The 25336-nt window shown below is 43.5% G+C and overlaps 1 protein-coding gene across 1 annotated transcript; it reads left to right on the top strand.

The window, feature by feature from the left end:
• Positions 1-10615: 10615 nt before the first annotated feature.
• LOC148112039 (vomeronasal type-2 receptor 26-like) lies at positions 10616-20178 on the top strand. Its single transcript, XM_087878855.1, has 3 exons — positions 10616-10923; positions 11645-11933; positions 19354-20178. The coding sequence occupies exons 1-3, from the start codon at positions 10697-10699 to the stop codon at positions 20176-20178; spliced, it is 1341 nt and encodes a 446-aa protein (XP_087734981.1). The 5' UTR covers positions 10616-10696.
• The last annotated feature ends 5158 nt before the right edge of the window (positions 20179-25336 follow it).

The raw sequence follows: 25336 nt of genomic DNA, 5'->3' as shown, positions 1-25336 counted from the left end.
GTGGGAGTGGGGGGGGCTGAGGGACCTCTGTGTGTGTGTGTGTGTGTGTGTGTGTGTGACAGAGAGGGAGAGAGAGAGCACATTGCTGCCAGCCCTGGATAACTCTCCGAGGTTGAATCTCTCTCTCTCTCTCTCATACACACACACACTGTCCTTTATTTGGGATCGCAGCACAGAGGCCTCTCCCAAAAGCTGAAGCCTTCGGATGGAACATTTTGGGGACGTCCTGTGGTCCCAAGGAAAGAACAATTGGTAGGAAAATGTGGGGGGGGGGAGGAAGAGGTTGCTCCGAAGTGACAGCAGAACGTTGCACTTGGGAGGCTCCATGGGTAATACCGGTATTGGATTGCACGTCCTGCTCCAGTGAGAGTGGGGTATGCAGGGGGCTCGGTGGCCAGGGAAGATGGGGTTTTGGGGTGCAAAGGAAGAAGGAATGATCTCCCTCCTCCATTTCGCTGCAGGGCCGCCACAGAGCTCATGCAGGAAACCGCGACTGCTGGCGAAGGGAGCCCTGGCAGGCCGGCGGCTGGGGAGGTGCTCCAAGGATCTGGGCCGAGTTGCCCGTCCCTCGCTGGCTCAGCTGATTCATGGGCTGCAATTAAGGGGCCGAGCCTCCATGAAGTGACTGGGGAAGGGAGGGGCTGCCTCCTGTGCTGGCCACGCCCTCCCCTTCACTTATATTAGGCCCACCCCAAAAAAATCAGGCTAGGACTTATTTTTGGGGAAGGTCGTATTTTCGGAGAAACACGGTATTTCTTACCTGTCCAGTTGTTCCCGCAATTCTTCATTCTCCCTGAGGAGCTCTTGGTTCTTCCCAGCTTCCTTCAGAACCCTGCAGTGGAGATGGAGGTTTTGTTGCTCCAACATCTGGATTCTGTAAAATAGGAAGACAAGAGGGAAATGAGCCCCCTCAGGTCTTCACCCGAATCATCAAACCCTTTTAAAATGAAAACTAACTAAAATGCCTGGCACTTCCTTTGTTTTACCTGCCTTCCTTTTTAATTACTTGAGTTTTGCCATTTCTGTTACCACAGTGCCAAGTTCTTCTCACAGGAACCAGAGCAGGAAGGATTTCAATGATTTATTAGGCACTTCAGAAATGCTCAGGAAAACTGACAAATCGGTAGATCCTATCTACATCTCCAGCATATTCTGAAGGGATTTGATTCGCTTCTTCAGTCTTCACAACATTATTTAAGTGCAAATGAATGAATGTTTACTTTCAGTATTTAGCATTTCATAATCTATAAGTACCACAAAGGAATCTTCAGATCTTAAAACCTTTCCCCCCCCCCCGCCTTTTTTTGGCTTTCATCCCAGAAAAGGCACCAACCAATTCAAAACAATTTCCGAACTTTCTATTGGGGACAGAAGGGGGAGAAGACTGAACTGGGGAGAGCCGAGGGGGAGCCGAGAACTGAGGTCAGTGAGCAGCAGAGGAGGAGATCAAAGCAGGGACCTCCTAAATTCAGAGGATTTGGCCAGGAAAAGTCCCTGTCAAGAGATTCATGATGTCTCCTACCCATCCAGGCAACGTAATTCAACGCAGAACGTTGTGTAATGTGTGTCCAGGGTAGGGAGCTAAGGAGAATTGAAGAGGAAATCCTGGAAGGGAAAGTCAGGGTTTCTCACCTCCGCAGTTTCTCCTCCACCTCCCTGCAGAGTTCTGCGTTCTTCTCCGAAAGCTGGGCGTTTTGACGCAGGAGCTCCTCATTCAGGGAGAACGACTTGTGCTTTCTGTTGCTGTAAATAGGAAAACCAGAGAGAAATTAGACCCTTCAGTTTTTTACTTGACTCATCAAACATTTTCTTCCATTGAAAAATATTAAAAATACCTTTATGTTTGTGTCGGTGTATAAATTCAGTCTTGCTATTTCTACCAACAATCCTCTCACCATTTATTGGGTCTTTTATAAAGGCTCCGTAAAAATGGCCAACGGGTACAGTTTGAGGGACTTTAGATACACCTCCAGGGTAGTCTTAAGGGATTTGATGAGTGACTTAAATATCAAGGTTGAATGTGTTGATAAGAGTTGTTTACAAGAGTTGGATTACTTAAGTTTTTTCTTCAGTATTTAGCAAAGAAAGTCTACACACCCCTATTAAAAGGCCAGGTTTTGGAAATGTAAAATAAAAAAACCAGACCAAGATAAATCCCCCTCAGAGTACTTCCTCCTTTAACATAACATATAAGATGTACAATTCAAGTCGAAAAACAAACTGAAGTTGTGAGAGAAAACTTCTCTCATGGTTTGCTGTGCCTATTGATTGGCTTTGATTGGTTTCTGGTTTGAACGTTTGAATGAGCCAATCAGAGCGCAGCTGTTGACTCTGAGTTTCCCGGGCTTTGTAACTGACACTCACTCGGCCTATAAGGAGCTGCTCTGGCTGCTGAGAGCACACATGGCACATGGCACATTGCTTTCTTACTACTCTCCCGGGTCCCACACAAGAGCTGCAGTCACTTAGCCTCCTTCTCAGGAAGGAAGATACATTACAGACGCCTTCAGATCTTCTTCCCTAGCCTGACTGTTAGAGCCAGGTGATGTCATGGAGGGAGTAAAATGGGGTGAAACTCACTTAACAACGCTCTTGTTTAGCAACCAAATTTTTGGGCTCAATTGTGGTCATAGTCAAGGACTATCTCTGCCTTCCTCTGCATGGCAGCCTTGTCCTAGTAAACTCCTTCTCCTTTCTGGCACTTTTCCTCTCTGTTAGAGGCACCCAAATAATCCAGACGATATAAAGTTTCCTGCTGGAGCAGGGGGTTGGACTAGATGGCCTCTAAGTTCCCTTCCAGCCCTAGATTGCTGTCCTGTTTCAATGCATCTTCTGAAGCCACTTCTAGTGCCACGGTTTGTGGTCCTTCCTTCCTCTTCTCTCTCTCTCTCCCTTCCTTCCTCTTTCTTCCTCTTTTTCCTTTTTTTTCTTTCTTTCACATTCTTTCTTTGTCTCTTTCTCTTTCTTTCTTTCTTTCTTTCTTTCTTTCTTTCTTTCTTTCTTTCTTTCTTTCTTTCTTTCTTTCTTTCTTTCTTTCTTTCTTTCTTGCCTCTCTCTCTCTTTCTTCACTCTCTCTCTCTCTCTCTCCCCTCCCTTCCCTCCCTCCTTCCTCCTTCAAAGGCTAGGAAAGAGAGACCCACCCGAGACATGCGAGGTGGGAGGCCCGAGAGAAAGCGCCTGGTCTGGGCACACCGCCCTCCATGATGAAGCCCTTCCCAGGGAGCAAAGCAAGGACTTACCGATCCTGATCCTGAGGGTGAGCTCCAGCCACGGCAGCGGTGGCGGAAGGAGAGCTCCAGAGCGGTGGCAGTGGTGCTCCGGGAGGGCAGCCCTCAGGGCCCCGGGAAAGCGCACAGCCAGGAGTTGCCACGTTGGGTCCTCCCAGTCCAGAAAACGCTGCAGGCAGCAGAGCTTTCCTGTTGGGAGTGAAGTCGGACCCAAAGCTAAATTTCGCTGTGCTGCGAAAGACTCTTTCCCATTCCCAGCAAGAGCAGCAGGGGAAAGAAGCAGCCGCTGACCCAGAAAACACGCCCACAAAATAAGCCACGCCCACAGAACCCGTAGGAAAGATGTTTTGATTTCGCCCCTGTTCTCCTGCCTTTCAGCCCTGCACAGATAACTCTGCAACCTGTGGAAGCAGATCACACTGATCCAGAATTTTATATTTTCTATTTTTGAGATGCAATGTAGACTTACGTGGCATTCTTCTCCCTCGCACTCCTCAGCGGTTCCCCCCCGGATGTTGTAGGAGCCTGGAAAAGTTAAAATAAATAACAGGTGTGGAATATACTTATAAATCAGCTCACTCACCCTCCGCTATCCCAACCCTCACATCTTATTATGACAGGAGCAATTTTTCAGGTATAACCTCTCCTGGTTAAAGAAAAAATTATTTGCTCTGTGAGAGAATTGATCTCTCAGCCCAGGGCTGAAATCTAACAGGTTCTGGAGAACCGGTAGCAGAAAGTTTGAGCAGTTCGGAGAACCAGCAAATGTCACCTCTGGCTGGCCCCAGAAGTGAGGAGGGAATGGGGATTTTGCAGTATCCTTCCCCTGCCACACCCACCGAGCCACGCCCACCGAGCCACACCACGCCCACCAAAGCCACGCCCACAGAACTGGTAGTAAAAAAATTTGGATTTCACCACTGTCTCAGCCTGATTCGTTCACATAATAAAAGGATAATGTGAAAATTTGCCATCCTTAGTAATGGACACTTAGACCATTCCCCAGAAGATTTGGACTGCTTACCTGAGGGGGGCGGGGGGTGATGGACCGCTGAGGAGGAGGAGGCCCTTGTTGGATGGGGGGCAGCTGGCCGGCACCTGAAGCCTTCTGCTGAAAAGCCTTGGAGGTCATGAGGACGTTGGGCCTGGACACGAGGGAGACCCCCAAGCCCAGTTAACACAGGCACCCTGGGTCCTATAGATGGGTTGGAACTACATATTACATACCTCCGTGTGCCTCCATAAGCCCAAATCCAGTGTCTCTTCTGGTACCACTGGGGAAAAAAATAGACTTCTTTAAAAACACAAACTTATTGACTGCGATTAAAGACATTCATTTTTTCTGCCACAGTTTGATCTGGGTTCTTTATTCCCCAATATTAGGAGCCAGCTGATACTTCTGGCATCTAAACTCTTCACCCTTCCTGCTCAAGTTAAGGAGATAGTGTTGTTTTTTAATTGTATTCTACCTCTATTTGTAAACTTTCCCTTCCTTTTCATTACAGGGTTGGGTAATTACTATTCTAACTGCTAAAGTCAAGTGTTATAATAAGTCTCTCTTTAATTTCACCCTACCTCTATTTGAGAACTTCCTCTTCATTCTCATCCATTGTAGGAAATTGGCTGCCATTGTCAGAGAGGAAATGCCTTCAGCACTCAACCCCTTGGGTGACCCAGAGCAGCCCAGGAGACCTTCTATGACACGGGCTACGATGTCACAATCTTTGGCCCAGCTGTGGGGAGAGGCCAGGGGTGCCCCTTGGGCAGCTCTGGGCCTTCCAGGAGGAAGGGGTTGCAAGCCCAGATAGAGATCCTGGGAGGTCTCAGGCAAAGTCTGTGGAATAAAAAAAGAAATTTTTTCTTTCTAGAATATTTCTTATTCTATTCTATTCTATTCTATTCTATTCTATTCTATTCTATTCTATTCTATTCTATTCTATTCTAATTCTATTCTATTCTATTCCATTTCATTCCATTCCATTCCATTCCATTGTATTTCATTCCATTCCTGTTTCTACTCTACTCTACTCTAATTCTATTCTATTCTATTCTATTCTATTCTATTCTATTCTATTCTATTCTATTCTATTCTATTCTATTCTATTCCATTCCATTCCATTCCATTCCATTCCTGTTTCTACTCTATTCTATCCTATTCTAGTTCTATTCTATTTCTAAGGATCCACGCCAATGAAGGCGAGATAAACGTTTGCAGCAGATGAGGAGGCGTGCCAGGGATTAAGCTGAGTCACTGGACCACACCTCACAGGCTATATAAGAGAGTGTGGTGGCCATTTAGACTCTGTGACGGACAAAGCTAACTTCTGGCTAGTCACTTTGTACAACGCCTGAATCTGCTGAAGGTTTCTGTTTGAGCTGGACTGTTTTGAAAACTGTGTGTATTTGTTGGTGTTTATCTGGTGGAGGAAAACTCCTTCTTCTTGAAGTAAAGCACTTGGCAGACGGTTATCGTATTGCTGCCAAGTTCCTGATAACGAACCTTGTGTGCACCAAGTAATTCTTTAACCCCCGGCTGGCTGTTTGTGTGTGTGTGGGGACGGAGATAGAACACTTAAAGACCAGAGTATAGGCTGCCCCCTACAGGCAGTGAGAGGGACAGCTAAAGCGCAGCCTCCTCCATTTTGTGGCGGGAACCTCCAGTAGAAAGAGGGAAAGGAGGAAACTGGATGTAGCTAGAATTCTCTTCGTGGCTTTTTTCATCCCTTTTCAGATTCTGTTCTGTGTGTGGAACTTAATCTCTTCTTTTGGCTCCTTGAATAAAGTCCATCTTGGTTTAAGCCCCGGAGTTTCCTCAGGGCCTCCCTGTCTCCCCCTCAGGCCGGCTGAGCCCCTGAGTCCCAAGGCCAGAGCTTCTCCCCTCAGATCCCCTCCTGGCTCCCCAGAATTAGAATATTATGAATTACCCTCAGAGAAGCAAATAGCACTGCTGTTTTCAGATGCACAAAAGGCGTTTGACAACGTGAATTATGGCAATTTATGATAAAACAGTTGAAAATGATGGATTTTGGAGACAGATTCAAAAATATGATCCAAACTATATAGAGAGACCAAGCAGCAAAGGTGAAATGACAAAGAAAATAGAAATCAGAAAAGGAACAAGACAAGGATCCCCTTTATCTCCGTTATTATTTATATTGACATTAGAGGTTTTAAATAGAAAAGTGAGACAGGAAAAGGAAATAAAAGGAATGAGAATCAAAAAAGAAGAATATAAACTACAAGCATTTGCGGATGATTTGGTGTTTATCATGGAAGCTCCAATAGAGACAGTGCCAAACCTATTAGAGCAAATAAAAGAATATGGGAAAGTAGCAGGACTGAAAATCAACAAAGATAAGACAAAAATATTAGTTAAAAATATGAGAGAAAATCAAAAGAAGGAGATGACAGAGAAACTGAACATCCAAATTGTGAAGAAAGTGAAATATTTGGGCATCCATCTGACATCAAGATGTGCAATGCTCAAGGAAGACAATCATTATAAACTGAAAAAACAAATCAAAACAGACTGGAGAAATGGAGAATCTTGCAATTATCACTAATGGGTAGAATGTCAGACTTCGATGTTATCTCAAAATAAATGAATTTCCAAACTGCCAATCTTTAAGGAAATCTTCTCTTTAATTGAGCACAGCAACCGGATCATGACTCGTTGCGGACAAGACTGACCTTTTGTCCCCCAATCCCTCCCTTTCCGATCCCCAATTATCTGCTTCTCATTGGCTATCTTCCAAGTCACTCCACTGACTTCTTGTCTCGTCATTTCACAGGAATGTCCCCCCTCCCTTCATTTCCACGATGACCCAGCTTCAAAGGGATTTAGCAGGCAAAAGTTCAGGGCTTATCTCTCTCCTCTCTATGCCAGCGGTGAGACGCTGACATAGAATAGCATTAATAAAAATGAATGTATTACCAAAAATATTATTTTTATTTCAAACTATACCAATAAAACTGGAGACAAAATACTTTGAAGAGCTGAAGAAAATAACATGGAAATATGTGTGGCAAGGAAAGAGAGCAAAAATTAACATAAAAATGCTACAAGATGCAAGAACTAGAGGTTGTTTGGCTTGGTGGGCATGGCAGAGGAAGGTTACTGCAAAATCCCCATTTCCTCCCGATCAGCTGGGATTCTGGAGGGAGAGAATAGTTGGGGGTGGTGCCAGTCAGAGGTGCAATTTACCAGTTCCCCAAACTTCTCAAAATTTCCGCTATCGGTTCTCCAGAACTGGTCAGAACCTGCTGAAACCCACCTCTGTTCCAGTCCTGCCTTAGTACTTTTTGATTGGGGGAGTGAAACTTGGAAAAATGTTCTGAGATTGATGTGGGATATCAGAATTGGGGATTCCTAGAGTGTGAGATGGTCCAATATTGTGTGGTTTGATGGAGGAAAGTGAAATTGTGGGAAAATGCCTGTTCCATGTTGGGCAAAGCCACAAATCTCTCTGCCTTCTGCTTGTGAGAGAACCAGAGGAATTTGTGTGGTCACTGTGAATCTTAGACTGATCTTGGTCGGATCCATCAGAGCTTTTCTTATCTCCTTAGAATGGAATTTGCAAAGGGATCCTGTTTGCAATTAGGAGCCATTATAAGACATAAACATTGATTCCCGGTTGATCAACAAACTGTGTGGTTGGAGAGCAGAACAGCTTCCATGGGTGCCTCTTCCTAGAAACCTGGAAGTCCCCCCCCACCTCAATTCACCCCCTTCTTGGACCTGGATGAATATTATACACCATTGAAGGTTTGTGACCTGGTCAGTGATGCGGCTGCCTTTAGACAGGATCGCCTCAACCTCCTCCTGGGGAGAGTTTCAAGGTCCCCTTTCTCTGGGCATCTTCTGCAGCCCTTCACAGATAAAGAAAATGCTTTAGGCAGAAATCGTAGAGAGGAAAATTAAAGGGCCTGTAAACTGCTATTTTAATTCTCTGGTTGAGGAAAGAAAAAAACACAGTGGAAAATTCTTTACACTTTTCATTTTTTACTTTACTTTGTTTATTTATTTATTTTGGTGTGAAATACACACCAAAAAAGAAACAATCCTAAACTGAAATCCCAGACAGCTGTTCTGCTGAATTCTTTCTGCAACGGAGGTTTTTATGAGGAAATCAACAAAGAATTATATAAGAGAGATGAAGATTAATGATCCTTTGGGATAATTGTTGAACAGCCGGGGCAAATTATGGTAAGCAAATAAATCATATTCCTGTCCTAAAGGAGCTAGAGGAACAGTCACAATAGTGAAAACTGTGATGGGTCAATTAAAATTCAACCAATAAAGCCTATTGCTAGTCCCAGCCTTTTTCCTGAAACTTTGATCAGAAGAGACATCCATGTAGAGCTGAGGTCTCCTTAGTCTTCTACCTCCATCCTACCATTGATCTGCCTTTAAGAAGGGGATGGGGGACCAGAGTTTGACATGCATCCATCAAGGTCTCTGCCAGCCGATTTGGATGTAAAAACTAAACGCCGAAAGCAAAGATGCAGTCAAGAGTTCGGGTGCTGCAAAGCAGAGCGCCAGTCTTCATGAAAGGGGATTCCCATGAAGGTTTCTATGGCCTCCAGAAGCTTTTTTAGAAAATCCAGAGTGGGTGAGGGCATCTCAGGGCTTTCTCTAGGCTTCCTGCTGCCCTCCGTCCTCTTCCCCCTCTCCATAGAAAAGGCAAAGGGCCAAAGGTGGAGGAGAAGACATTCCGGGCAAGGAAGGATGGACTGGGATCTCTCCTGATCTTAAACTTCATTTTAAAAGTTAGGTGTATGTAACTTGGTGGCGCAGCAGACTAAAGTGCTGTTAATTAGCACCAGCTGCCTGCAATTACTGCAAGTTCGAATCTCACCAGGCTCAAGGTTGACTCCGCCTTCCATCCTTTCGAGGTAGATAAAATGAGGAGCCGGATTGTGGGGGCAATAAGCTGACTTTGTATAAAAAAGAACACTGCTTGGGGGGGCTGAAAGCCCTACTAAGCAGGTATGTACAAAAGTATGAAGGCTATTGCTTAACGCATTGTAAGCCGCCCTGAGTCTCCGGAGAAGGGCGGCATATAAATTGAACCAATAAATAACCAATAAATAAATAAATAAGTATGTAGATGACTTGTGACCCTTCAGATCTGTTTCCTTACGGGGACCCTCCTCAGCCCCTCCAACAAGGAGGGGGCTCCCAATGCGAGGCCTTCTTTCCCTTGAAGGGCTGGGCAGACCCCCAGAGGGAGCCCCCTTGAAGCAGCACCAGACAAAGTCAGCCCAGGAAAGGTTTCCTGGCATTTTGTGATATGTCCTATTCATTGATCCTGCGGTGGGGAGATGCTGGGGGTGCCCCCTCAGAGACCCCTCAGCAACTGGGGACCTTTGAAGAGAAGCTAAAAGGGGGATTCTGAGAGGCCTCAGGCAAAGTCTCTGGCGTAAAAGAAGGGGGGGAAACGGAGGTGGAAAATGGAGGGAAGGACCTCCAAGGTTCCCAATTAGCTCAGCACACAGAAGGTCTTTAACCTGCTAACTGTCTTAAGGAGGGGGAAGGGAAGAGAAAGGGAGGGGGAGGGAGAGAGGAGGAGGAGGAGGGAGGGAGAGGAGAGATGGAAGAGAAAACGAAGGGAAGGGATGCTTAACTGGCTTCCTATCCTTCAACTGTGAAGACTGCAGGAATTTCTTGCAGGCACTAGAGATGACCTTTGAATCACTCTCTGTCCAAGATTAATGGGATCAAGTGGATCAATCAGCTCCCCCTCAGTCCATCATCTCCCCTCCTGCTGCTTTCTGTCCTGGATCCTCTGGCCCACTCCTTTCATAAAACTGACTGGCTTCCCTTAATCTGCTTACAATTGTAATGCCCTTGAGCATTAGCTTTCAAAATAAAGTAAATTTTGCTTCCAACTCAGCTGGCAGCTATTTCAGATCTGTGACATGCTCCAGCATTAACTGGCCCCCCGAGTTTTGTCTTTCATCACTAGGCAAACAAATATCAGATTTCTTTCTTTCTTCAGCCACAGGTGCCGTGTATTCCCTCCGGGGCCACTTTCAACCATGGAGCTCCCAAACCTCTCAATTCTAGATGATGGATATAATTCCATCTCTGCCCCTGTTATTATGAGTCACATGGAGATTATTTCTCTTTCATTTCCCTCCAGAGAATTTCCCAACAATCTTTGACTGCAAGAACTACTTGAATTATCCAGGATCCCTCCTGAGAGGGAGAATTATGATAAAAGTTTCAGCTCTGCTGTTGGGCCAAATCCTCCAGGGGAGACTTTGGGCAGAGAAATAGGGAGTTTTGAGACAGGCAGGGTCTGTGCTCTTGAATCTACGTCTCTCTCCTTTCCAGATGAAGCTGAGGGTTTCTCGGTGTTTGAATTAGGAAAGCAACTGGAGATTCCACCTTGTGAGACTCCTTTGAATTCTTCTACTTCTTCTTTAGAAACAGGAAAAGGATTGATTGATTCACGCCATGAATTATGGACCTCCTGCTTCTGCTTCTGATGCTGCTTTTGTCCCATCCAGTCTCTGGGAAGCTGAGAATGAAATGCCCGCTGAGTTCGGAGAACCAGGATGGGAAACCACCACGGAGCTTTTACAGCCCAGGAGACCATCTAATCAGTATAGTCACTAGTGGAACGAAAAGATTGCAGGCAAAGTTCCTTTTCAATGTGGCTCCTTCTCTTCAGTTTGTTTTCCATGATCCGTAAGTCATTCAGGGTGATGGAGTTGCAGTCCCTCCATTCTAACACTCTCCTTCTTTTCAGTTTTTTATTTTTCATTTCTTCCTATATTGGGGAATATGTCTAATTTACTGAATAATTTTGATTTCCATGGCTTCTCTCTTTGGTCTGATTTTGTGAAAGAGACTCAAAAAAGGATCTGAAAAAAAGCTGAAAGGCCTGTAGATTATTTTCCTCTCTCTTTTCAATCCTTAATTTATCACTTGGATAATGAATTGTATTTAAAGTAATCGTGGAATCAGTTGTAGTTGCTCTATCTCAATCAATTCCCATATTTGTGTAACTGATCTTTGCTTTTGGATCAATGTTGGTTTAAGGCTCAGTAGGCTTGTGGAGGGTTATATATATTATATATAACAAAACTATTTGTTGTGACTGCTGATTATAATAATTTTTTTTTCTTTTTTTTATTGCAAAAGTTTTACAATTACATTTTCACCCCACTTTCCCCCCCAACCCACCCCTCCCTCCCCACCCTAACCCCCCCAAACCCCTCCTAACCCTCCCCCTCTGACTTCCACAGAATATAATCCCATCAAAGTCCCCTTTTTTTATAAAAAACCTGAGCCCCTCAAGCCCACTATAATTTTTTCTCTCTTCACAATTCATACATTTCTATTTCTATATAACTTTCAATGAAAAACAATTTGATACTTCCTAACTTGGTTTTTTTTTTCTCAATAGGACTTCTTCCAAATTTTTTTATTGCTTAAAATTCATTTTCAACATTCAACTGGCCAACAATAATTCCCATCTCTTCCACAATCTCACACTTGGCTACAACATCCATAACAACTATATTAGCACTTTCCACACTTCAGATGCCTTGCTGGACATGCTCTCCACTGGAGAAGCCAATGTCCCCAACTACGGCTGTGGAAGGAAGGAGAACCTCCTGGCTCTTCTTGATGCAGCTTACAGGGACATCTCCATCCAGATGTCAACATTAGGAGGCACCTACAAAGTCCCACAGGTTTGTGTGTGTTTTTCTCCCTCTGGTAAAGTGAGGGGTGGGTGGAGGTGGGTGAGCAATAGATGCAATCATATCTTCTCCATGGAATTCAAGAGCTGCTTTTCTCCATGTTAGCAAAAATCTCAATATTTTACCCCATTATGTTCATGTTGAGATTAATCATAAAAGGCCTGAAATACAAGCAATACATTCCCTGGAGAAGATATTCTACCAACTATTTAACTGATCAAAAAATATCCCTGGTTGTTGGGGCATCTATTGGCATCTTCATTTTCACAGATAAATGATGTCTGCCCTATCCACTGAGATTGAAGTTGGCAATAGTAGCATTTTATCCATCTAAAATGTGGAATAAAAAAGGCGCTAGCAATTATAGGCCAAATAGACTAGCAGATATTGTGGCTAAAATTTATGCCATGATCCTCTTAGTTAAACTTGAGAAAAATGCATTCTTTGCAGAAGAAGTAGAAGGTTTTAGGTAGAGTTAAAAACCAAATAGATTTTATAAGAAATAATGCATAAATTAATAATCTAATATTGGCAACAAATTTGTCTTGAAATATCTCATCTATATCAGTGAGGTAAAACAAGGTTTGCAGGCTTTCTAGATGTTAGTGCAGCATTTGACTCAATAAACAGAGAAATATGATGGAGAAAATGGATGGCCCTCAAAATGGAGCTCAGCCTGTTGGCCCTGATCCAAGCCCTTGTTTGAGAGGGAGGTTTGGGCTGAATGGAGCCATGAGAAGAAGGATCTATGCTTACCAAGGAGGAAGGGAAAGATGCATATTTGAACCCTTATTATTTAGTCTAGATATGAATGACTTACTAGGACTAATGCAGGATCAAAAAACAGATCATGAATAAATGTTATTTCATTTTTTGACAAAAATTAGTGGACAAATGAAATGCAGTGCATGTAGTATACAGTACTTGGATTTCAGAAAGGCTTTGACAGAGTAAACCACAACCTATTTCTTGGTAACCTGAAAATATGTGGGATAGACAGCATCACCCCCAGATGGGCTCAGCCTGTGGTCCTCAATGTATCAATATTTGGGGGGCTGCCACAGAGACGAGGAGGTCCACCTATTTTCCAAAGTACTAGAAGGCAAGACAAGAAACAATGGAGGGAAACTAATCAAGGAGAGAAACAACCTAGAACTAAGGAGAAATTTCCTAATGGTGAGGAATGGAACGTCTACCCTTCAGAAATTGTGGGTGGTCCATCACTGGAGGCTTTTAAGAAGAGACTGGACAGCCACTTGTCTGGAATAGTATAGATAGATACAGATTAACAGAGTTGGAAGGGACCTTGTAGGTCATCTAGTCCAAGCAGACCCTACACCATTTCTGACAGATGACGGTCCAGTCTCTTCTTGAAAGCTTCCAGTGATGAAGCTCCCACAACTTCTGAAGGCAACTTTATCTCTTTATTTCCAGGTTGAATCTCTCCTTGTTCAGTTTCCATCCATTATTCCTTGTCTGGACTTTGTCCGGCCTTTGGGTGCTTTGGAAAACAGCTTGACCCCCTCCTCTCTGTGGCAGCCCCTCAAATATTGGAAGACTGCTATCATGTCTCCCCTGATCCTTCTCTTCACTAGACCAGCCATGCCCAGTTCCTGCAACCGTTCATTGTATGTTTTAGCTTCCAGTCCCCTAATCCTCTTGGTTGCTCTTCTCTGCACTTTTTCTAGAGTCTCAACATCTTTTTTGTAGTGTGGTGATCAAAACTGGATGCAGGATTTTAGGTGTGGTCTTACTAGGGCTTTATAGGGTGGTATTAGTACCTCCCTTGATCTTGATTGTATACCTCTGTTAATGCAATTTAGGATTGCATTGTCTTTTTTGGCTGTTGCTGCACACTCTTGTCTCATATTTAACTGGTTGTCCACTAAGACTCCAGAATCCCTCCCACAGTTACTGCTATCGTTACGCACGGTCACTCATGCCCTCGTCACCTCCCGCCTGGACTATTGTAATGCTCTCTACATGGGGCTCCCCTTGAGGAGCACCCGGAGGCTCCAACTGGCGCAGAGTGCGGCCGCGCGGGTGGTAATGGGAGCGACATGGCGCTCCCATGTAACACCTCTCCTGCGCGAGCTGCACTGGCTCCCGGTGGTCTTCCGGGTGCGCTTCAAGGTTTTGGTTACCACCTTTAAAGCACTCCATGGCTTAGGGCCTGGTTATTTACGGGACCGCCTACTACCACCAATAGCCTCCCACCGGCCAGTACGCTCTCATAGAGAGGGACTCCTCCGGGTGCCGTCAGCCAAACAGTGTCAACTGGCGGCCCCTAGGGGGAGAGCCTTCTCTGTGGGGGCACCTACCATCTGGAATGAGCTCCCCCCGGAGATACGGAGGATCCCGGATCTGCGCTCCTTCCGCCGTGCTGTGAAGACCTTTTTATTCCATCAAGCGGGCTTGGCCTGATCTCTTCCCTTTTTAAATACGTAAATTTTAATCTGTTTTTAAATTATTGGGGTATTTTAATTTGTCTGGGCCAAATAATTTAATTTGATTTTATCGGGTTTTTAAATTTTGTGTATTTATGTATTTTATTGTTGGCTGTTCACTGCCCTGAGTCCTTCGGGAGTAGGGCGGTATACAAATCAAATAAACTATAAACTATAAACTATAACTATTACGCCTGGTTTACTGCTTGAACAGGGGGTTGGACTAGAGGACCTCCAAAGTCCCTTCCAACCCTTTTATTTTGTTATAAGTTCTGTTATAGGTACACATGTTTAGCCTGCTAAATTCCTCTTGGAATACACTGATTTATACAAATAATGTGATATTATAATACTTACACATTGGATTGTATAGACTTGGATTGTTTTGTCTTAATAATTATCTGATAATTTATAAAGCAAGTTCAAAAATTATGGTCTTTCTGAAATGACATTGTAGCCATAGATGGTCAGTCATTAGAGCAAGTAACACCTTTCCTTACCTGGGGTTGTTTTCTCTGAGCCTGAATCTTGGCTCCCTCATCATCCAAGGAGCTCAGTTAGACAAAGGGCAGGAGTGAAAATGGTGCTTAAATGAAAACCTCATAGCTCTCCAGCTTCCTCAGCCCCAATTATTAAAGTATCTGAGGCCCAGTTTTCCCCCATGTTCTTCCATCAATCTGATGTTTGGGGCTTCAGAGAGAAACCACCAGCAGAACCAACCCAATCTCAGTGTCTGAGGAGGATCTTGGGGTGGGCAAAAGGACTCCAGCTGCTGCCCTCAGAGCTGATTTGGGAATTTACACCATTTCTGCTTTGTCTAAATTCAGAAAACATGGGTATTATTGGTATAAAATTTAATCTATGGAAACTGATAGACTCTGAAAATTGTGGGTGTTGGAATAGACAAACTTCAATTAAAGACCAAACTTGGATTATGCAACTGAGAAATCTTATTAGGCTTTGAGTTCTGCCTGTTTCTTGTATAACTGGAGAAAGAAGTTAAAAAATTTCCTCTAGAAAGAATCTGGGATTTAGAAGCAAAAAAAGATGCAGCAATCCTCGAAAATTATAATAGGCCCTTTATTGGAATAGAATACTCTAGAATACTCTAGAATAGTATTCCAATAGAATACTGGAATTAAAAGATGTTTGGAGAATACACAACTCAAAAGACTTGGACTATACTTTTTTTCTGATAGACACAGATCCTTTTCAAGGATTGATTTTATTTTATTATCAAATGATTTACTTGTTAAAACAAAAAGAACTAAAATCTTTCCAAGAATTTTATCTGATCACAGTTCAGTATGGATAGAAATTGAGATTGGAAAAATTGAGAGAAGATCATGGAGATTAAATGAAAATTTATTTAGATATGAAAAAAATATAATAGAACTTAAGAAGCAGATGAAAGAATTTTTTGAAATTAATTTGAACAAGGGTACCCCTATTGAAATTGTCTGGGATGCAAGTAAAGCGTATATGAGAGGGGTACTCATTCATATGAATTCTAAACATAAACTGAATAGACAAAAGAAAAGATTAGAAATTGAAGCAGAAATAAAGAAAAAAGAACAGTTACTTATCAAAAATCCAGCAGATGAAAGAATACGTGGAGCTATAAAACATTTGAAAGATCAATTCCAAATGTTTATGGCGGATCAAGTTGCAACAAATTTACAATACGCAAAGCATAATACATTCTGTAATGCCAATAAACCGGGCAGATGGCTGGCCTATACATTAAGGAAGAAACAGAGTATGCGGACTATCGACTGTATTGATATTGGAGGGAAAGAAATTTATCAACAAAAATTAATTAAAGAAGCTTTTGTAGATTATTATACTAAACTATATGCTAAAGATGATATACAGAATGGACTTATAGAAAAATATTTAGAAAATAAAAGAGTTACAAAAGTTACTAATCAACAAAAGGAAAGAATGAATCACCCTGTAACAGTGGAGGAAATAATTGCAGCAATTAAACAACTGAAAACTGCCAAAGCTCCGGGAACAGATGGCTTGACTGCAGTGTATTATAAAACTTTGCAAGCAGAAATGGTGGAACAACTTAGAGACTTATTTTGTAACGTACAACAAGGGGGTAAAATACCCCCATCATGGAAAACAGCTTATATTTCTTTGATACCAAAAGAGCAAGCAGGTCCTAAAAAACCGGAGAACTATAGACCAATATCTCTTCTGAATAATGATTATAAAATTTATGCAAAAGTACTAGCCAACAGGTTGATGCCAGTAATTCAAGAGGTGATTCATGATGATCAAGCGGGATTTATAGAGAGTAGATATATGAAGGACAATGTAAGGCAAGTTATAGATTTATTGGAATATCTTGAGAAGAATAAACAGATCACTGCAGTGCTGGTTTTTTTGGATGCGGAGAAGGCCTTTGACAGAATGGATTGGAATTTTCTATTAAAGTCTTTGAAAAAGATGGACTTTGGGGATCAATTTATACAAGCGGTTTCAGCAATCTACCAAGAGCAAAAGGCACAGATTATTATTAATGGAAATTTAACAACAGATTTTAATATTGAAAAAGGAACAAGACAAGGTTGTCTGTTATCCCCTTTGTTATTTATTTTAACACTAGAAGTCTTGTTGAATACAATACGGGATTCGAACAGCTTGAAAGGTATAGTGATAAGGCAAGAGGATTACAGAATAAGGGCATTTGCAGATGACCTGGTTGTTACCCTTTCACAGCCGATGGAATCAATAATCCAGATGAAAGACATTATAAAAGATTATGGTACAGTATCAGGATTTAGACTGAACCAGAAAAAAACTAAGATGATAGTCAAAAATATGACACAAGATCGAAAACATGAATTTGAAAGGATGGCAGGCTTTGAGATTGTACCAAAGGTTAAATATCTAGGAATTCAGGTTGCAGAATCAAATATGAAACTATTTCAAAACAATTATGAGGTGTTATGGCGAGATGTACGAAAAGATATGGAGACTTGGAAAAAGCTGCAGCTCTCATTACTTGGAAGAATAGCAGCAGTTAAGATGAACATTTTGCCAAGATTTCTTTTTTTGTTTCAAATGATTCCGGTGCTTAAAAGTGATAAACAACTGAAAGAATGGCAAAGTGGAGTGAATAAGTTTGTTTGGAACGAGAAAAAACCAAGAGTGAAATTAAAAATTATGCAAGATGCTCCAGAAAGGGGAGGCCTTAAACTCCCAAACCTACAGATATATTATGAAGCAGCAGCTTTGACTCAAGCAAGCGATTGGTTTGGAAGGAAAAAGACTGGAATATTGAATATAGAAAGTTTGACCTTGATTTTGGTTGGCATGCTTACTTATTTTATGAAAACAAAGTGGATAAAGTATTTAAAAGCCACATACTTAGAGATTCGTTGATGAGAGTTTGGAAGAAGCACCGATTTAAATGGGATTACAAAATACCGCTATGGTTGGATCTTGGTCATATTATGTGGAATACAAATATAATGTCACTCGGGGGGGGGGTATATAAAGAAGTTCTTTTTACAGATGCGGGCAGATGGCAACTAAAGACATTAGAGACACTGTTGGACGAAGGGATTAACTTAACCTGGTTACAGTATAATCAACTTCAACTGAGATGGAAAGAGGACCAAAAAACTGGTATTATGTTGCATGAGGAAGAATTGGTTAGACATATAAAAGAGAAAGGTCCAATGCATATTAAAAGGCTTTACAATGTTTTGTTAGAATGGGATTCAGAAACTGAATTGGTTAAAGATTGTATGATTAAATGGGCACAGAATTTTGCAGAACCAGTGATGTTGGAAACATGGGAGAAAATATGGGTTCAGAACGTTAAATTTACGCAATCGCAGAATTTGAGGGAAAATTTCTATAAAACGTTTTACAGATGGCATTTAGATCCCAAGAAATTATCCTGTATGTATCCTAATGTTCAGCCAAAATGTTGGAGATGTGATAGTCTAGATGCTACATATTATCATGTTTGGTGGAATTGCAAGAAAGTCAAGGCTTTTTGGATAAAAATATGGTGGGTTATGCAGAATGTTTTGAAGAAAAAAATTCAATTTTCTCCACAACTGTTTTTATTGGGTATAGTAAAGGGTTTTACATTGGATGAAACTAAGTTGATATTGTACATGATAACAGCAGTGAGATTATCAATAGGTAAATATTGGAAAAATGAAGCTTTACCCACCATTGAAGAATGGACTTTCAAGATGGCCAGTTTTGCGGAGATGGCAAAGATTTCAGCATATTTAAAAGATCGCTCACAAGAGACTTATGAATGGGAATGGAAAAAGTGGATAGATTATGTGCAGAAAAAATACCAAGTTAGGAAGTATCAAATTGTTTTTCACTGAAAGTTATATAAAAATAGAAATGTATGAATTGTGAAGAGAGAAAAAATTATAAGGGGGCTTGAGGGGTTCAGGTTTTTATAAAAAAAAGGGGATTTTGATGGGATTATATTCTGTGGAAGTCAGAGGGGGAGGGTTAGGGGGGTTGGGGGGGTTAGGATGGGGAGAGAGGGGTGGGTTGGGGGGGGGAAAGTGGGGTGAAAATGTAATTGTAAAACTTTTGCAATAAAAAAAAATTCCTCCAGAAAGAATCTGGGATTTAGAAGCAAAAAAAGATGCAGCAATCCTCGAAAATTATAATAGGCCCTTTATTGGAATAGAATACCCCAGTTGGCATTTGCACGTGTTAATCTAATTGTGATCAATTATAGGGGTGATACAGTAATATGATTTACATTTTTATTGTTTTTTAATTTGCTTATTATTTTCCATTATTATGATACAATCTTGCTAATATTCTGTCTTTAATATTTTAAACAATGTCTGATTAACAAACTATTCTAATACATTCATGAGAACCAGGCTGGATTTATTAAAATCTAATATTTTGGACTTGATCTGACCCCAAATATAACACATCATTCTTCATTGCTTTTTCAGATCAGTCATACAATTGCTTCAGAGGCTCTGAGTTATAAAAGGAAATTCCCCTTTTTCCACCAGATGTTCCCCAAAGAACGGATCCTGTACCCAGTTATTGCCCAGCTGCTCCTCCATTTCAGATGGACCCTGATTGGCCTCTTTACTTCAGACACAGAAAATGGAGAGAATTTCATGAGGATTTTTCCTCCTGTGCTTGTCAGGAGTGGAATTTGTGTGGTTATATCACAAGTGTTCTCAACAACTGGATATACAGCATACCTCAGGGAGGCCCTCTCTAAATGGAGACAAGTCAACGTCTTTGTTCACTTCATGGAACTTGGTTCCATTTGGGAGAGAATTCTTCCTTTCCATTTAACGTTTATGCGTCTGCCAGGACCCATTGAAGGGAAAGTCTGGATCCTCACAAATTTTTTTGAGTATGCAATGAAGAATCGTAGACTTTACAAATACATCCATAGTATTTGGAACTTTGCTTATCTGGGGAAAATAAGGCCAAGGGATTCTGCCTTTGAACCTTATTTCTTTGTGGAAGAAAAGTTTCAAGATTATTATTTCCACTGTTCTCTTTCAAAGAACGTCTTTTCTGTCAAAGGCCGCAGAAGATGCACCCAGAAAGCCCCACTGGAGACCCAATGGAAAAGGAACAGAGGAAGGCTCCCAAATCACTACCAAGATTACAGTATCATTCAGACTCTGGCCCAGGCCTTGAATGCCGCTTATTCCTCCAGATCGAGGAGGAGAAGGAAGGAGGGAGAAAAGAGTTTGGGGTCTCCAAGGCTGCAGCCATGGCAGGTATGGGGGTCCCTGATATGGATCCATTAATCTTAGATCCTTTGGAGGAGGAATCCAGAGGAGAAGGAGGGGAACTACCTCAACAGATCTGTCCAATTCGATTACTCAGGGAATAATGGTTCCAAAGAGTAGATACCATGGCATTTTGATATTAAACTCTGCTCATTTGAAAATGCTGTATTGTTTCTTAAATGAATTCCTGTATTTGTGGGTTTGTGATGAGCATGGTGGAATTTCCCCCTTTGTTCCGTCCCCACTGCAGGTGGGTCTGTGTGCAGCTCAAGAGGCAGCTAAACCCCCCTCTTCTCCTCCAGTGAAAGGGAGCCTGGGGTGGATGTGGGTGTTTCATTGGGAGAAAAGGGCACGGAGAAACTGAGGAAATGCAAAGAGTGAGACTCAAATAGAAATAGGAGATAGGCAGCATTAACTAACAGCCAACAAAGATGTTATGTCCTTATAAGGACATCCGCCCTGATTGGCTGCCAGCCATCGGGCGGGAGATTTGAATCCCTGTCAAGGGGCGGTGCGTCTGCCGGGAGCGAATATAAGGAGAGCTCCGGCAGCGCGCCAGCAGTCTTGACTCGTTACTTTGTAATGAATAAAAGTTGCTTTATGTATCGAGCTGGTCCAGTCTTCTTTTCCCTGCGCCGGATCTAACACTGGCGACGAAGGACTAGAGAGAAGAACCTTCACAAGACTCTTGGCACGATCGCCCACCGAACAAAATCACCACACCACAGCGATCTTCCAGAATGGCCACCCCGCAAGCCCCGATGACCGCGCTGAACCCGTTCGACCCATCCCGGGAGAAGTGGAGGTCATACATGGTCCGATTCCGGCAGTTCCTGCGAGGCAATGGATACCAGAACCTCGATGAGGAGAGAAAAAGAGCCCTCTTCCTGGCTCATTGCGAATCGGACGTTCTGGAGATGGCGATTGACCTCGTGGCACCCAGGGACATCGAGGAGATGTCCTGGAACGACCTGCAGGAAGTCCTACAGGAGCACTATGCACCTACAGGCACCCCCATCGCAAACAGGTTCACCTTCCAGCAAAGAAACCAGCGGGAAGGTGAATCCATCAAGGAATTCGTGGCAGCGCTTCGCCAAATCGCTGCCAACTGCGAGTTCGACAATGTGGACAATGCCATCCGGGACCGCATTGTGTTTGGAATGCGAGATGTGGGGCTGCAGAAGAAGTTCCTCAGCCGGAAGAAGATTCCGCTCAAAGATGTCCTCGACGAGGCAACGGCGGCTGAAACGTCTGAGCAAGCAGCCGTCGCGATGGTAAAAGCAAGGGGGATCCATAAGATCCACAAGTCGGGCCCGACCTCATCAGACGAGGCAACTACTCAATCCGAGTCTGATGAGGAAATGGCCGTCCACAAGGTGTCCCGCCCTCCCAGGCGGGAAAACCCACAGCATGGCGACCGGGGAGAACGATGCGGCAGCTGCAGAGGCGACCACCCCAGGGCAAACTGCAGATGGAGGGACGCGACCTGCCGCCGATGCCTGAAGAGGGGCCACATCGCAGAGGCCTGCAGAGCCACAGATCCAGCCCCGGAACCACCCAGACAACGATTCAGGGAAAATCGCAAAGATAACCAGAGGACATCCAAACGGTCCTCAAACCAGTCCCGGCGCGGGGAGGAGGAATATCCCCGCAACAGGACGGTGCACCAGACCACCACCATTGCTCACACAAGCGACGAGGGAACCACCAAGTTCCACGTGACGCTGCTAGCAGAGGGGTCTCCGTGCAAGATGGAGGTAGACTCCGGATCCGCCTACTCCATCATGGACTGGCAGCACCTACAGCAGCTGAACCCGGCATACAAAAGGACCCAGCTGAAAACCCCGAAGGCGAGACTTGTGGACTTCAACGGGAACCCCATTGAAATCCTAGGCAGAGCCACAATCCGGGTGAAGTACAACGACTTCAATGGAAAGCTACCCATCACCATTGTGCAGCACAGCCGACCGAACCTGTTGGGTGTGGAGTGGTTCAAGCCGCTGGGACTTTCACTTCAGGGCATCCACGAGATCCGCAGGGACGAACTCGACTCCATCATCGAAGAGTTCAAAGAAGTCTTCGATGGTAAACTGGGGAAATTTGTGGGGAGGCTTGGAAAAATGTTCTGAGATTGATGTGGGATATCAGAATTGGGGATTCCTAGAGTGTGAGATGGTCCAATATTGTGTGGTTTGATGGAGGAAAGTGAAATTGTGGGAAAATGCCTGTTCCATGTTGGGCAAAGCCACAAATCTCTCTGCCTTCTGCTTGTGAGAGAACCAGAGGAATTTGTGTGGTCACTGTGAATCTTAGACTGATCTTGGTCGGATCCATCAGAGCTTTTCTTATCTCCTTAGAATGGAATTTGCAAAGGGATCCTGTTTGCAATTAGGAGCCATTATAAGACATAAACATTGATTCCCGGTTGATCAACAAACTGTGTGGTTGGAGAGCAGAACAGCTTCCATGGGTGCCTCTTCCTAGAAACCTGGAAGTCCCCCCCCACCTCAATTCACCCCCTTCTTGGACCTGGATGAATATTATACACCATTGAAGGTTTGTGACCTGGTCAGTGATGCGGCTGCCTTTAGACAGGATCGCCTCAACCTCCTCCTGGGGAGAGTTTCAAGGTCCCCTTTCTCTGGGCATCTTCTGCAGCCCTTCACAGATAAAGAAAATGCTTTAGGCAGAAATCGTAGAGAGGAAAATTAAAGGGCCTGTAAACTGCTATTTTAATTCTCTGGTTGAGGAAAGAAAAAAACACAGTGGAAAATTCTTTACACTTTTCATTTTTTACTTTACTTTGTTTATTTATTTATTTTGGTGTGAAATACACACCAAAAAAGAAACAATCCTAAACTGAAATCCCAGACAGCTGTTCTGCTGAATTCTTTCTGCAACGGAGGTTTTTATGAGGAAATCAACAAAGAATTATATAAGAGAGATGAAGATTAATGATCCTTTGGGATAATTGTTGAACAGCCGGGGCAAATTATGGTAAGCAAATAAATCATATTCCTGTCCTAAAGGAGCTAGAGGAACAGTCACAATAGTGAAAACTGTGATGGGTCAATTAAAATTCAACCAATAAAGCCTATTGCTAGTCCCAGCCTTTTTCCTGAAACTTTGGTCAGAAGAGACATCCATGTAGAGCTGAGGTCTCTTTAGTCTTCTACCTCCATCCTACCATTGATCTGCCTTTAAGAAGGGGATGGGGGACCAGAGTTTGACATGCATCCATCAAGGTCTCTGCCAGCCGATTTGGATGTAAAAACTAAACGCCGAAAGCAAAGATGCAGTCAAGAGTTCGGGTGCTGCAAAGCAGAGCGCCAGTCTTCATGAAAGGGGATTCCCATGAAGGTTTCTATGGCCTCCAGAAGCTTTTTTAGAAAATCCAGAGTGGGTGAGGGCATCTCAGGGCTTTCTCTAGGCTTCCTGCTGCCCTCCGTCCTCTTCCCCCTCTCCATAGAAAAGGCAAAGGGCCAAAGGTGGAGGAGAAGACATTCCGGGCAAGGAAGGATGGACTGGGATCTCTCCTGATCTTAAACTTCATTTTAAAAGTTAGGTGTATGTAACTTGGTGGCGCAGCAGACTAAAGTGCTGTTAATTAGCACCAGCTGCCTGCAATTACTGCAAGTTCGAATCTCACCAGGCTCAAGGTTGACTCCGCCTTCCATCCTTTCGAGGTAGATAAAATGAGGAGCCGGATTGTGGGGGCAATAAGCTGACTTTGTATAAAAAAGAACACTGCTTGGGGGGGCTGAAAGCCCTACTAAGCAGGTATGTACAAAAGTATGAAGGCTATTGCTTAACGCATTGTAAGCCGCCCTGAGTCTCCGGAGAAGGGCGGCATATAAATTGAACCAATAAATAACCAATAAATAAATAAATAAGTATGTAGATGACTTGTGACCCTTCAGATCTGTTTCCTTACGGGGACCCTCCTCAGCCCCTCCAACAAGGAGGGGGCTCCCAATGCGAGGCCTTCTTTCCCTTGAAGGGCTGGGCAGACCCCCAGAGGGAGCCCCCTTGAAGCAGCACCAGACAAAGTCAGCCCAGGAAAGGTTTCCTGGCATTTTGTGATATGTCCTATTCATTGATCCTGCGGTGGGGAGATGCTGGGGGTGCCCCCTCAGAGACCCCTCAGCAACTGGGGACCTTTGAAGAGAAGCTAAAAGGGAGATTCTGAGAGGCCTCAGGCAAAGTCTCTGGCGTAAAAGAAGGGGGGGAAACGGAGGTGGAAAATGGAGGGAAGGACCTCCAAGGTTCCCAATTAGCTCAGCACACAGAAGGTCTTTAACCTGCTAACTGTCTTAAGGAGGGGGAAGGGAAGAGAAAGGGAGGGGGAGGGAGAGAGGAGGAGGAGGAGGGAGGGAGAGGAGAGATGGAAGAGAAAACGAAGGGAAGGGATGCTTAACTGGCTTCCTATCCTTCAACTGTGAAGACTGCAGGAATTTCTTGCAGGCACTAGAGATGACCTTTGAATCACTCTCTGTCCAAGATTAATGGGATCAAGTGGATCAATCAGCTCCCCCTCAGTCCATCATCTCCCCTCCTGCTGCTTTCTGTCCTGGATCCTCTGGCCCACTCCTTTCATAAAACTGACTGGCTTCCCTTAATCTGCTTACAATTGTAATGCCCTTGAGCATTAGCTTTCAAAATAAAGTAAATTTTGCTTCCAACTCAGCTGGCAGCTATTTCAGATCTGTGACATGCTCCAGCATTAACTGGCCCCCCGAGTTTTGTCTTTCATCACTAGGCAAACAAATATCAGATTTCTTTCTTTCTTCAGCCACAGGTGCCGTGTATTCCCTCCGGGGCCACTTTCAACCATGGAGCTCCCAAACCTCTCAATTCTAGATGATGGATATAATTCCATCTCTGCCCCTGTTATTATGAGTCACATGGAGATTATTTCTCTTTCATTTCCCTCCAGAGAATTTCCCAACAATCTTTGACTGCAAGAACTACTTGAATTATCCAGGATCCCTCCTGAGAGGGAGAATTATGATAAAAGTTTCAGCTCTGCTGTTGGGCCAAATCCTCCAGGGGAGACTTTGGGCAGAGAAATAGGGAGTTTTGAGACAGGCAGGGTCTGTGCTCTTGAATCTACGTCTCTCTCCTTTCCAGATGAAGCTGAGGGTTTCTCGGTGTTTGAATTAGGAAAGCAACTGGA

The sequence above is a fragment of the Pantherophis guttatus genome, chromosome 15 (assembly GCF_059756535.1).
Source record: "Pantherophis guttatus breed Tessera chromosome 15, ASM5975653v1, whole genome shotgun sequence".
Lineage (NCBI taxonomy): Eukaryota > Metazoa > Chordata > Lepidosauria > Squamata > Colubridae > Pantherophis > Pantherophis guttatus.
This window is presented reverse-complemented; position numbering and strand designations above follow the sequence as displayed.

Coding starts and splice junctions, on each gene's coding strand:
- LOC148112039 (XM_087878855.1), top strand. CDS start 10,697: ATGGACCTCCTGCTTCTGCTTCTGATGCTGCTTTTGTCCCATCCAGTC. Junction 10,924..11,644: donor CAGTTTGTTTTCCATGATCC/GTAAGTCATTCA, acceptor TTTTCTCAATAG/GACTTCTTCCAAATTTTTTT. Junction 11,934..19,353: donor GCACCTACAAAGTCCCACAG/GTTTGTGTGTGT, acceptor TTGCTTTTTCAG/ATCAGTCATACAATTGCTTC.